The following is a 14,900-nucleotide window of genomic DNA, read 5'->3' on the forward strand; positions in this document are numbered from 1 at the left end:
AAAGCTGTACAAAAGGGTAATAAATTATTAGTAAGAGTAAGCTCTCAAAGAAATTATAAATAATAAATAAACGAAATCTTTAAAAACTAAAAAAAGGGTTCAACTAAAATTAATAAGAAAAAGCTGCTGCCAGTATATATTTTTAATTAATATTTGTAAAAAACTGCGAAAAAATAACGCTTACTGTCAACATTTTGAATTAAATAAAGGATAATATCCTTTTCAACATTATACTAAAACCGCAATTTTAAATATTAATATGATAGAAAAACGACGAAATACAATATATTAAATATAAAATGGAAAGAATATATTATTATAACTAAATTTTCATTAATAAAATAAATTTTCAAGTATAAGAAATAATACAAGAATTAGTAATTCTTAGCAAAGCTTTTAAAAATAATGTTTGCGACTTCAAAATTAAACATTTTCATAAAAATTTTCTAAGCAATTAAAAGCATACCACTTTTGAACTTTGCTTAACTGCAATTTTTACAACCACTTAAGGGTAATTCATTACTTTTAATAAGCCATAAATTGTTTTAACCTTTATATTTTGTAACTTTCAATACACAGTGTCCCCTTTTGAGTTTAATACGTATGAAGTACGTACAATATATGTGATATATATGTATATATATATTATATATATACATACGTAGTATGTGCGCACATTTTAAAGTACAAGCAATTAATGAGTAATAGTTATGTATAGGAATGTATATATCTAAGCATTACTTTATAGTCCTTTGCGCCTGCGATGGTGATAGTAAGGAGAGATCCGTTCTCTGCGTTGAGGATAAATTCATTTGTGATGAATTACATCTAAAGTCAACATTATTGTTGTTGTTACAATTGGCGCAAACACTTTTTTCCAATTGATTGTCGGGCGTTGCATGTTTAGGTGCATCACTCGTATGCTCATCTACAACAATGATGGGAGTTGAGGCATTAGAATGCACAGTTAGCTCTGATTCCTCATCGGCTGGTTCGCCGATAGTGAAGCGTCTAGTGCTTGGTTTCATCATTTCAAATAACCACTTTAAAAACGCCACTAACATAAATGTTATATGCGTGCATAGAAATCCGTCAAAACTAACAACTCAACTTTTGCGACTTGCACACACACCACATACATAGATATGTTTGTATGTACACAGAGAAAATATCCTTGACAACGAGGAACCCACGATTAAACACAATTAGACACTATAATGTGATTGCTTTCCACAGCGGTTACTGTACGACACGACGTTCCAAGTGTAACTGACATTGTTACCGCAGTTACTGGTGTATAATTTCGTTGAATGCGAATATGGGTAAACATACGATTCAGACGTGTACGATATGTGCACGTTTCAGCAAAAATTCTCACTCCCATCTGTTTGTGTGTACTCATATCAAGTCTTTATTATTTACGTAAATAGTTGGAGGCAGCCCCAATCAGCTGTGGCGCTCACGCTTGCTACATACATGCATGCATATCTACATACATACATATGTACGCACTTAAGTAACGATAAAATGTTGAAAATCATTTTGCCGTAGTCACCTGTAGCTGCTCAGCTTTGATATTGGCCGCAACAAACCGGTCGTTAAACGTATCCATTGCATATTTATGTTTGGCCCGTTTATTCATTCATTTACATTGCACACACTACATACATATATTTAAAGAATTTACTTTATTTTCTTAGCGGAAATCAATGCGTAATAGCACAACAAATAAAATGACAGCAAAAAATGACAACTAAACTGAAAAAATTGACAACCGCCGGTGGGGTATTTGCAATACAGTGTGAATTAAATACTCCCATTATACTGTTTATTTTTTGACGGCGCAGAGACTGCGCCCGCATGGCCACTCATTGCCTGGCGTTTTGCCGGCATAATCTCTTGTGCATAGTCTATTATTATGCTCTCAGAGAATACTCTATGCTGAAAGTGTATTTTTGTATATTTGTATGTATATTGTTCCATATATACCAATAAGTTGTTATCATTTTTCAACAAGGAGAGCTTGCAATAGATTGTGATCATGTCATAATTGAATTATTGTACAACCATATGGTTAAAGAAGCATCATTTGGAGATACTATGAATTACGTTTCCAAATGTGCAAATATATTTGTGACAAATATTAGAAATGAAAACAAGAACAAACGTTCACTTTGGCTGCACTAAAAAGCCTTCAGAGGCGCATTTCTTATGGACTAAAATTTTGTAAAAAGATCTCTATATGATTTTGATTGATCAGTTTTTGTGATAGCTAAATGATACAGTGATCCGATCTGAACAATATGTGCGGATATTGCACGATTGTCCACACCAAATTTCGTAAAATACCTCGACAAGTAAAAAAGTTATCCACATAAGCCAGTTTGTATGGCAGCTATATACTATAGTGGCTTGATATTGACTGTTTCAATAACCGCGCAGCTTCTTAGGTAGAAAAGGATGTGTGCAAAATTTCAGATCGTTATTTCAAAAATTGAGGGACTAGTATATTGTGGCAGATAGGCGGATATAGTTAAATAGACTCAGGAAACTTAGTGATCTCAGCGACATTTGGATTCAACAAGATGGCGCCACTTCCTGCACATCGCATCAATTAATAGATTTATTGAAAGAACACTTCGGTTAACATATAATTTCACGTTTTGGGCCGGTCGATTGACCACCAAGATCATGTGATATCAACCGGTTAGACTATTCCCTGTGGGGATATGTATGCGGAAAATCCTGCTTCGATTCAGACCGAGTGTCATCCTCCAATTACCGGTCGAAATGCTCGAACGAGTCGTCGAAAATTGGAAAAATGCCACAGAATTTTCTTCGAACGATAATAAACATTTCCCATTAAATTTGAAGTTTCTGTGCTTTTCTTAAAAAAGTAGGGAAACACGAAATGGATCACCTATATTACTAACGCCTGCCTTGCAATTTATTAATTAAAATTATCGGATCGGATTCGGAAATATTTGGTTTCAACTCATTCGAGTTCGCTTCTCAAGTGTTACAAAAGATAGGATTGTGAATATCACAACTCAAAAACGTTTAAATTTTTAATAAAAATGCTATTGAACAAAAAATTTATAGATGCATAAAGTTATTTATGTGTACCTCAAACGTTTGCGACGCTCCATCAAATCAATTTGTGGACGAATTTCGTTTTGCATTTTTTGTGGGAATTCATCGCTAGCTTCGCTGACTTCATCATGTCCATTGGTTTCGACTTCCTCTCCAACCTAAAATAAGAAATAGGCTTGTGAGTAAATATGATAAGTAAAATTAATCAAATTTACAAAGGGGTCAGTGTCCTTTTTTACGGAATGAGAAAAGTGTAATTTTTTTAATTTAAATTTTTTTCGTTTAAATTTTTTTTACTAAAACAATTTTAAATGACATAAAGCTTGTGCCGGTGTTAGATCGACCAGAGTTTTGTTTGGAAAAAAAAATTTAAAAAATCGGATAACATTGGAATTTAATTTTTATAAATTAATTTTGATTTTTTTTATTTTTTATTTACGGAGTTAAAAAATCGGCCAAAAAAATTTTGGGTTTATCATATCAAGAGTCCCTGTCAAAATAAATATACAAGACGACGAGAAGAAATTATTTCTACATAACCTCCAATGCTCTACAGGGAGTAGAACATACTTTGAAAAGTGTACTTTATTCGTTTATCTTTTGTTACAACAACTTTTCCAAAGTGTACCTAGGTTAGTGTATTCACAAGTCATTATCATTGCGATTGAACTTCGTTCCTTATACGCACTGTCGCTTACAGCAACGGTACATACATATACATATGTATGGAAGTGTGTCGTCTGCATTTGAATTGTGTTCAAATTAAAACATTCCCAAGTGCTGATGTTTAATTAAGCATAATTTAAAATTATTTACGCATAAAGTAAAAGCAAATTTAACCGTATTCGTAGACAGTATGATTCAAAAGTAAATGTACAGAATCATATTAATCTGAATTGCATTCGTACTCGGTTTTGTAAAACTTAACTGTTGTGGAGAAAATTTTTGCGAAGCTTCATACAAACTATTTTGTAATCGTTCATGTGACTATGATGGTAGTCAAGTAAAATATATTTTGTTGTTGTTGTAATGTGTGATAATAGACCGTGCCAGGATGTATGTAAATAACATTCAATTTCGGTTATGTAGACCCGACTACCGTTGTGACAAGTGACAAATATCGAAAACTTAAGCGGAAAATTGCGTTTTTATGTGCGATAAAGAATCAAACTTATGTCATGTCTATTATGCGGAGATGAATGAGTTGAGCTTCAAGTGAACAAAGAGATTCATAACATCCGCAGGATCTATAGCTCAAAATTATCGGATGAAAGCTCTCAGCTCGGAATCAGAAGAAAATTGATAGCGTCAAATAAAAAATCCAAAACATTTATTTTTTAAGTGCTGAACAAATACACAGAATATTTCATATATAATTCTCGACACTCTCTGGGAACAGTTCCCACGAAAGTCAGTTCTACGCAACCGGAACGGAGGCAAATTTTAAACCGCCTAAGCGTTGTCAATCTGATAGCATTTCTCAGTATTCTTAGATTTGCTGCAACTCTGTTGTATATACTGACTTATAGATCTGCCCATTCGCCTAACATGTGTAGCATAGAGCTTGAACCAAGTGCTTAAAGATTGCGGTTATTCAAAGTTGGACTAGTACTCCGTTAACTTGGTTATAGCCCGCTATCCTGTTTCTAACGTTATTTCAAAGTCCTGTCACACATCAACGAGGCGATGTCTTTAAAGAATTTATGCTTTCTACGAAGCTTTAGGGTTACTTAAGGGTAAAAACTTTAAAAATATTTAGCTTCTTAAATGAACAAACTTACCAGAAAGCTGGGACGCTCCGTAGATGTATCGTTACTCATGCTGATTTCGCTATTGCTACTTTCACTATTATTACTACTCAATTCAAGGTTATTACAATGCTTGTGGTATAGTTGACCGCTGGCAGCAAAGTCGTTATGATTATTCTCTATTGTGATATTCTCATTCGAAAATTGTACTTTCTTAATGCGGTTCACACAATCACTGTGGTTGTTGCTGCTGCTGTTTGATGACGGTTCCTTTAGCGGCTCTCCCGATGTTTTGTTATCTGTAAAGTGAGAGCAGAAAAAAAAAAGAAAAAATCAAAATAAATTCAATTGTACTTGCCCCGACGTTAACACATAATATGTTTATATAATATAATATATGCGTTAACATAAGTACTTTTTATGCTAAGCTGCTCGCCATATACGACGACTTGATTGCTACGATTAGCGTTGTCCGAGCGCGAAATCGCTGACAACACGATTGTGATAGCGAGACATAATGTTGTCAGTATTATGATGATGATGAGCATCGATTAAGGTGAATATTTGGGTATGCTGCTACAGCAAGATGTGTGTGAGCCTGAATAGCGTCTATTGAAATTTTATTTTTCTCTCTATTTCGTTTACGTTTACGCACGTTACGTTCGCACTTGTTGTTGTTAGGAGATTATGTTTACTTCTATTAATTTGTTTTTGTTGTGTTAATAACGTTGGACTCGCATGAGCATTGAAGAGTTCGGTGGATGTTGTGTGACGAATTGCGGTAAATAAAGGCGAGCGAGGCGTTGAGCTGGTGCATACGGCCGTTTGGAGCCTCAATTGCTTACAACACTATGCGAAATGCGTATGAATGCATGTAGGTGCATACTTTATTAAGTGTATGTGCATTTAGCTTTTAAGCGATCGTAGCTAGAATCAGAGGAGGAAGGTGAAAGTGTGGCACTATTAGACCGTTTTTTTTTTCTTTAATAAATATTAAATATTTATTTATTGGCGTTGCGTACAATGTTTTCTTGTTCTTATTTTTGTGTGCATAGGAAATACGATTTAATGGGCAAATAATAATGATAAAACCTAAAAGCGGCAACGAATAATTCAAATTGCAGCAAAGGGCAAATGTTGTCGAGTATAAAATGCATAACACATGTTAAGGTAGGAAATATATATATATATGCATATTAATACTATTTTGCATATATATGTAAATATGTATAAATATATGCATGTGAAAGTCATATCAAACAAAATCTCTTTTTAATTATATTCTTTTCGGTTGATGTTGCTAAGAGCAAAGCAAAAAAGTAAGCAAATATATTTAAATGAAGCGAAAGAGAAAAGGTTTAAAGTGCGGAAGCAAAACAAAAACGTTAACTTCGGCTGCACCGAAGATATACATATACCCTTCATTACATTGCTGTGTAACGGCAAAAGGTTTGCAGCAAACGGAAAACGTTTTGTTAGTTTTTTCTAGCCAGGCTGTTAATGCCAATTTTTTGTTAAACAGCCACAAAGTCAAAATTATGTTACTTAATAAGGAAAAACGATTTGTTACGTAGATCTTTAACTTGACTTTCATCGGTCAGTTTATATGATCGCAATATGCTATAGTGGTCCGATCTGAACAATTTCTTCGGAGATTGTAGGGTTAAGTAGAACAATAATTTATGCAACTTCACGAAGATATCTTCTCAAAAAGGTTTTCCTCACAACAACTTGATTTTTATTGTGCAGTCATATAGCAGCCATAGTGGTCTGATATTGACGGTCCCGACGAATTAGTAGCTTCTTGGGTATCGTATAGATGGACGGTCAGACATAAAAACGGATCTGCTAAATGGACCCAGCACGTCACGTTGGTCATTATAATGATTTATGTGTGGGAATTTTATAGCTTTGTTGAACATTTAATAAAAATAAATCAAGTAAAACAAAAAAGTTTCAAAATTAGACATATCTAATGTAAACACCTATAAAATGCAAACACATCAATTTGGAAAGAAAGAAGTTGAGAACATAAAGAAAAGCGAAATGTTGAATATATGATAATGAATTCAAGCGAAAAAACGGACAGACAGAAGTTAAGCGAACACAGCCATGCACATGTGTTCATACATACATACGTTTGTACATGTGTACGTACGCATGGTATATGCACATACTATATAATATATGAACTGAGTTAAAGGTATTGCGGTGTCCAAAAGTCATAATGATCGCATATACATATCATACACACATACTATGTATGTACATTTTTTATATACATACATATGTATACATATTTTTCGTTTTTTGACTGCCAGGCTAGGTCAATGTCTACATCATTTTGTATGCAATTTTTCATATTATTTAAAAATAAAAGAAGATTGCATCAATTTTAAGCTAATGAACGCTTGCCTAACGCTTATAAATAGAATTGTATAAGTAAATGTAGGTAAAACGATTTTTTTTGTTTGCTTTTTTATTTGGAATGAGTGTCAGTTAACTCATTTAATTATTGCTAACTTAATCATGATACAAAAATATCGTAAAATTTCCATATTAATGCAAAAATATTTATGTAAAATTAGAAAGCAGTTGTGTCTGTCGCAAAGATTGAAATTATTTTAAAAATTAAATTGAAATTTTGTGAAATAATAGTTATGTATGCGTTTTAATAAAGCTGAGCAAAATCAAAAACGATTAAAACGAAATCTTAATTGCTTAGTCACTTTAAGCCAGTAAAACTACCAGCTTCTGATAAGAAAAACATCAAAAATTGTATTTAAAATCTGTGCTCTTCATAATACAAATATACATATGTATGTATGTATAAAACATCTATCTACATATCTATCTAAATCTATTTTAGTTTGCCATCCATATTGTACGAAATCGAATGCTTATCACAAATCAAATCTGCATTTTTCCATTTAAAATTAACATTGGCGTACCCTTCAAATTTTTAGTGATAAGCCAATAGTGTTTACAAAGCTAGTGGCTTAAAAATAGCAGTGAATCCGCAATTCACTTGTTATCACTGCCTTTACTGTAATTTATAAAGACACTTTTTGTTTTTAATTAATTGAATTGCAATAGCGCATATAAATTTATTGGAAGCATTTCAACGAAGAATAACTATGTTATTGTTGTTCAAGCGCCATAATTATATAAAAAAATACAATCCACAAAATCGATTAATTTAGAATTTATTACTTGAATTGGAATTATTAACAACAACAATTTAGAAAAAGGAAATTATTTCCAAACGTCACTCAGAATTGACGTAAAATAATGAGGCAGGGCGTATAAGTGATTTGGAAATGTAATCGATTGCGTAGCTACTGCACGGAATATATGTTACTATGTGCATATATACATATGTATGTATATAATAGCATGGAAATACAAATATATGTTTATACGTATGTAAATATTCATTAGTGTGGAAGTGTATGTATAAATAATAAACAGTATTATAAAACGATCATACGATACACCAGTGTACATACATATATAAACAGGCAAGTGCATTCAAGTATACTACATATGTACATATGTACATACATATATAAACACATATGTACATAACTTTACTCATGTAAAATTATTACTATCTTATAATAATACTTAAAAATAACTGTAAAATAAGAGATACATTTTTTATGCTTATTGGCGGGGTTGCACCACGACCTAAGGTCTATTGTGTCCCCTGATCAGACACAACGATTCATCTGTATAATATATACATATGAATGGATGTACATAATTTACCGTGCAGTTACCCACTGCAATTTGAAAAGGCCGGTTTTGCGACAGGGAGCCTGAAACCCCGGAGCACCTGCTAATCGACTACATCGCAGTCTGCAGACGCAGGTCAACGACCCTTGAATCCATGTTTCCGGATAGGGATCACATCGCTTCACTAGCACCCAGCAGGATATTGGACTTCATCAACATGCTGGGGTGAGTTAGGAGAGGGCACAACAGACCTAAGGTCGCGGTGCATTCCTCAATTATTTATCTATCTATCTATCTATGTACATACTTATACTAGATACAGGAAATATATAATATGGTTTTTGCGATGGTTTATAGTATATCTACTTAGAAATAAAATTAATTGGACAACAACAGTAAGAAAGTGAGAATTTTTTTATGCAACATACAAATCTGAACTGTGATCTGCATACAAATAAGCACACACGTGTAATAAAAACGTGTATACAAACACATGTGATGTGTATACGCATGTCACACAATGAATTTACATTTTTATATTCAAATGCAATATTGTGTTTTTATGTTATAAAACGAATGTTAGATTAAAAACAATATTTTTTCAAAATAAGTTTGAGTTAAAAATAATATTTTTATAAAAAAATAATTTTAATCGCAAACATTGTATTTTGTTTATACACTTTTGTAATAAAACCGATATTTAATGTAAAATCAGGAATACAAATATATTTTTAAAGTAAACAAGAGAAAACTTTAACTGTGGCTATTCACAACAACCTTCTTAAGTGTATTTTTTTAAGAAAATGATAAAAAAATCTTATTTTAGTTTTTATCAATGATTTTAAATAGTAGTTACATGCTACAGTGGTCCAAACTGATCAATTTGTCTGGCGATTGTAGCGTTACCGTGGACAGTAATCTGTGTCAAATGTCGTGAAGTTTTTCATACTTAACTTATGCAAAATTTCAAATAGATATTTGAAAAACAGACGGAAATGGCTAAATCGATATACAGCTCGCCATTCAGATTATTTATATTCTAGATATATTTTGTAGGGAGTTAGAAGCTTAGTGGCAACCTGTTCAGGGTATAAAAAGCTAATTTAATCTTTAGCAACTTTTTATGGAATATTCTGATTTTTATATATTATTTTATCATTTTTAAAGTTTTATGTAACTTTTAATTTATTTTATATATGATTTTATCGCTTACTTTCGAGAAGCTACATGTTTTTTTTTTTTATTAAAAATCTCAAATAATGAATTCTTTGAATTATATCTTTCTGAAGCCCTCGGCACAAAATGCATGAATTTACTCAAAAGAAATATTTTTGAAGAGTTATTTACATAATTAACGTTGTTATTGTACTATTTTCAACATCTCAAAACATTTCACATATATATTTTTTGGAACGCTCATACGCCAACAATCCTTGGCCGGATATGACTGCAGGCCTTGGAAACATATGTACATATGTACAATTGGGGACATACATACATACATAAGTACATTTGCGGGTTTCTTACAACATACTCTAATTAACACACATACGTTATTAACACAAAAATATTATATTTATATTATTATATATAATCCTCGAATATTTCGCAATCGATTTGTATAGCATCAAGTGTTTTAACTAATATGAATTTGCATTCAAGCGTTTGTATTGTTTTTACTTCTTTTAACCTTAGTTGTCACTGAATTTGGCGCAAATATTTCACTGAATTATTGAATAAACTTTATATACGATACGTATAATATTTGCATGCCAAAATAACACTCAAAAAGCAGTTAATACGCACATTTCCAATTTAGCAAAACTCGCAGCGTTTTTAAAAGCCGACTATGCCTCAATGAAAGCACATTTCCCATACACGATCACTTATAGTACGATTAGCTTGGCTGTGTATATGCGTTTTGTTTATACGGCATTCAAACGAAAATTTTTGTGAACTTCTTGAGTGGTCGGCGGTCGAGCGGTAACTGAAACTTGAAATCCACCATTCAACAATGTTATCACATACGCTTGACCTACTGCTGGCAATTGACTTGGATTGAATTGTATTGCCGCCTTGAGTGTGGCGCGCCACTGCGCTGTGATGAGCTGAGCTGTGGTGCGTGCCGTTGTGCTGTGCCAAGCGCCCGTCTAAGCCACTGTTTTGTTGCCGATCGCTTAGAGATATACAAATGCATACAGATATACATAAGCACATGCACAGGTGCATATTTATGAAGGAGCACGGTCATACATACACAGTTATAATTATATACAGTAGTTCTTATGTACCTATATAAAACAGCTTGCGGTTGCTCCGGAGGAAGCATTCAGAACGCGTGCGACTAGCTGCTTATCACATGAATATGTACTTATGTGAATGCTTTGTAATGTTTGACATTTATTTGAAATAAATAGGCCTTTTACAATTATACTTGAAATCGATACATTAATAAAAATTTCTTTCATTTGCATATGTATTATGTATATGTTGTGTAATAAGTGCCACCTGATTAGTTTGAATTTGTGATTAGTGTTAAACTACATTCGACACATGCACAAACAACACACATACATTGAGAGTTTCACAAACTTATTTGATCATCTACAACAAATAATCCAAAGGTTGTTCAACTCATATTCATAAAAAAGAGTTTATTTTTCAAACAAGTAGCTGCTCATCCTCTGAATCGTTTACTAATAATATTTAGTGGGTATTTGGTTCTGCCGTGGAAACTTTTCAACCGATGTGGACTGAAACTTGTATTCATTTAAGGATAAAAATTATATGCATATAAGACATTACAAAAAACAAAAAAAAAAAAACAAAAACAAAAGAAAAATTAGACCAGTGGTAGTGTTATATTTTGAAATATTATGCAATTTGTATAACATAACATCTTTATGTGTTGAATACAATGCTCGCGACAGGCTGCAAACGACATCTGTCAAATATTAAAATACACACGTTCTTATGGACGGACCTATTTTGACAGCTACACGACTACACGACTGCAGGCCGACAGTTGTCGTTCTCGCTAACTTCAATTTAATCCTATATTTGCCAACGACAGTCGAGTTGACAGTAGAATGGCAGATAGAGAGATGAGGTAGAGTGGGAGGAGTGGGTACAAATAAAAGCATAAAATAGCTCTGTTACATCATTTATAATAACAATTGATAACTTAAAACAAATAAATATATCAATTTACTTATATTTTGCTTAAAAAATTCACTTTGAACAAAATATTAAAATTTCATTGAAGTGCAAGGTATTAGTATGGCCACAACGAGATTGTGTACATGCAAAATGGAAAACTGAGTTGTTTTGTGTACATGCCGGCCATTGCTATGTTGCTGCCCTCTCACAAACGTTCATGTAGTAGGATTCACAACGCCATTTTCAGTTCACTGTCGTGMTGCTGCAGTCTGTCGCGAGCATTGTGTTCCGCCATTATCTTGATTTATTTGGCAATTTGAGTTGAATAACAGCTATATGCTACTCTGTTCCAATTTAAGCAAATACTGTAGTTGTAACGGTTAGCTAGTCGCCGTAAGGGTGGTTAGGTTCAGTTAAGTTGTCATCGAGATCATCCAACTGTATTCCAGGAAACGTGATGTTTCGACGGGGTCAGACCATAGGAGGAGGAGTGTCAAATGTGGATGCTAGGAGGTGGTTAGAGTCATGCGGGGACTCGTTGCATGATGGTCGTTTTTGGATAAGTAGGATTTGGGTCCATGTTGTTGTTGTTGCTTTAACGGTTATCAGTCCCCATTGGGATGGTGAGGGTTATCTGTGTTGTCGTCGATGTCATCTAACGGGAGGCCCAGGAAACGTGCTGTTTCGACAGGGTCGGACCAGAGGGAAAAGGGTGTTAGATGGATGGGGTTGGTTGGGCATGCAAAGAGGTGGTCAGTGTCATGCGGAGACTCGTTGCATGCAGGACATACGTTGGGTATGTCAGGGTCTATACTGGATAGGTAGGAGTTTAACCTGCTACAATATCCAGAACGAAGTTGCGCAAGGGTCACTCGCGTTTCTCGTGGCAATTCGAGCTCTTTGTCTGCTATGGGTGGTGATTTGACTCCAAGTACGCCATTCRCGGGGAGGGAGTCGGTGAAGGTGTTGACGGCTCCACTGTGAATGGCGGTCAGTGCCTGTCGGAAGTCTGTAGCGTTCGAGGTCCTGTCGGCGTATTGTTCGATGTCGTCGACGTGATCAAGGAATGACCTCTTGATGCTCCTAGGAGGCGGTTCCGCTCCAAGCAGATGACTGCAACAGGAACTGCTTGGAGAGGAGTTCATTATGCTCCTTAACTGGGAGCATAAGCGTCTCGCTATGTAGGTGCTCGATGGGAGACATCAGGAGGCATCCCGTCGTGGTCCGGAGTGCTGTATTCTGGCAGGTCTGTAGTTTCCTCATCTGCGTGCYAYTGCATCCAGGCGACCATATGGGTGCTGCATAGTTRAGGACCGGCCGGCCGATTGCCTTGTAAGTTGCCAACAACGTTTCTTTGACTTTTCCACATGTGCTGCCGGCTAGCGACTTGAGGATTTTGTTGCAGCTGTGTACTTTGGCGATAATCGCGGTCGTATGTGGAGAGAAGGAGCATAGACTGTCGAAGATGTCACCTAAAATTTTAGGGTTATTGACAGTCGGAATTTTGACGCCGTCGCCTGCAATATTAAGTTCCAGTCTATACTCCTTCGTCCAGTTCGTGAATATGATGTCAGTTTAGATGTTGCGCGTCGAAATAGTACGGATGATTGGCGACCGTTCAGGGTCCACCTCTTGAGCCCTGGAGGAAGCGTGGTTTTCTCAATGTCCTGCAGTRGCGWTGTGTGATTGACCGTGTCAAAAGCTTTTGACAGGTCCAACGCTACGAGGATCGCTCTCTCACAGGGTGGTTTCTGGTTGAGGCCACGAACTATCTGAGCGTTTATGACGCTAAGTGCTGTGGTGGTACTGTGCATTTTACGGAATTCATGCTGGTGGCTGGCTAGGCTCAGGTGGTGAGTGAAGGTCGAGAGTAACAAGGCTTCAAGTGTCTTCACTACTGGGGAGAGGAGAGTTATCGGGCGATAAGATTCTCCTTTGTTGGCGGGTTTCCCAGGTTTCAGTAGTGGGACCACTCTTCCGACTTTCCATACATCGGGTATTTGAAGAGTGGTTAGCGTCAGGTTGAGGACCTTGGTGAGATATTTTACTCCCGCCAAGCCTAGATGCTTTAGCATTAGCATGTTGATTCCATCAGGGTCAATGGATTTGGAAGATTTTGCTTTGTTGACGACACCCTGAACCTCTTCATCGGTGAAAATAAGTGGCGCGCCGTCGTTTGGCATTTTGCGCAGCCGTCGGTTAACACATCGTTTGTCTTTGTCTACCGAAGGGTGCAGTGTAAAYTGCCGGCTAAAATAGCTCGCGCACTTCTTCGGGTCCGAAGAGGCATGACCATTGAATTGAACTTCAACTCGGTCGTCGTGACTCTTCGGGTTGGACAAAGCTTTGGCAGTAGCCCAAAGCTTACTCACATCGGTGGAGACGTTGCAGGACTTCAGGTGCTCTATCCATTTCGTCCGCTTATGCTGGTTTACCATACGCCGAATCTCCAAATTGAGAKCCCTTATTCGGGGATCCCCGGGATCGGCATGGCGTAAGGTGTCGCGCTCATTAGCTAAAGCGGCTGCTTCGCTATTCCGCTATTCGTCCAGCTGGTATGAAGCGAGCGGTAGCTGCTGCGATCACCTTGCGGAATTTACGTTCGCCAACGCATACGTCCGTAGGAATGGGTAGAGCGTTGAAGGTGCTCTCAGTAAATTCTGTGAAGCCGACAGAGTTAGCTTTGTTGAAGGTGCGGTTGTCCACAGAGACGAAATCGGCAGGTTTCTCGATCGAGATAAATATGGGTAGATGGTCTGATGCGAGAGATAGCATAGGTCGCCAGGTTATGCTATTTATCAGACCACCGCTAGCGATTGTAATATCGGGCGAGCTACTACAAGTGCCCATAACTCTGGTGGGGACTTCGGCATTCATTGTGCAGAATTTCGAATCGTCAATCTGTTCCGCCAGTTCCATCCACCTACGGTCATTTGACAGACAGGAATGCCAAAGATCGTGGTGCGCGTTAAAGTCGCCTAGCACCAAACGGTTTTCACCACGAAGTAGCGCACCTATATTTAGTGTTAAGCTCAGGGGCACCGTGGAGGTCCTCTGTTGGCCACTCGAGGTGGGTGGCGGCGCAGCGCGCGAGCTATCTGCTGATTGCACAGCCATAGAGGCTAGCGTCGCAGTATTGCGTAGGCAACATGGGGCCACGTA

At 36.2% G+C, this 14,900-nt stretch overlaps 1 protein-coding gene across 4 annotated transcripts in view; it reads right to left on the minus strand.

The window, feature by feature from the left end:
- The window catches only part of LOC108965258 (acetyl-CoA carboxylase), a 28,294-nt gene that overhangs the window by 10,746 nt on the left and 2,648 nt on the right, over positions 1-14,900 (minus strand). Inside the window, exons 1-4 of one of the 4 annotated variants that reach the window (XM_018927527.1) lie at positions 10,386-10,463; positions 5,257-5,768; positions 4,875-5,140; positions 3,127-3,251 (exon numbers count right to left, since the gene is read on the minus strand). In XM_018927527.1, coding sequence (XP_018783072.1) covers positions 3,127-3,251; positions 4,875-5,140; positions 5,257-5,389 — 524 coding nt within the window. In that variant the 5' untranslated portion in view covers positions 5,390-5,768; positions 10,386-10,463. Of the gene's footprint in view, positions 1-741; positions 1,250-3,126; positions 3,252-4,874; positions 5,141-5,256; positions 5,769-10,385; positions 10,637-14,900 lie in introns of those variants that run through there. The other 3 variants (XM_018927529.1, XM_018927530.1, XM_018927531.1) reach the window with 3 other exon arrangements.

Source organism: Bactrocera latifrons, unplaced genomic scaffold, assembly GCF_001853355.1.
Source record: "Bactrocera latifrons isolate USDA-ARS-PBARC rearing strain unplaced genomic scaffold, ASM185335v1 scaffold_138, whole genome shotgun sequence".
Lineage (NCBI taxonomy): Eukaryota > Metazoa > Arthropoda > Insecta > Diptera > Tephritidae > Bactrocera > Bactrocera latifrons.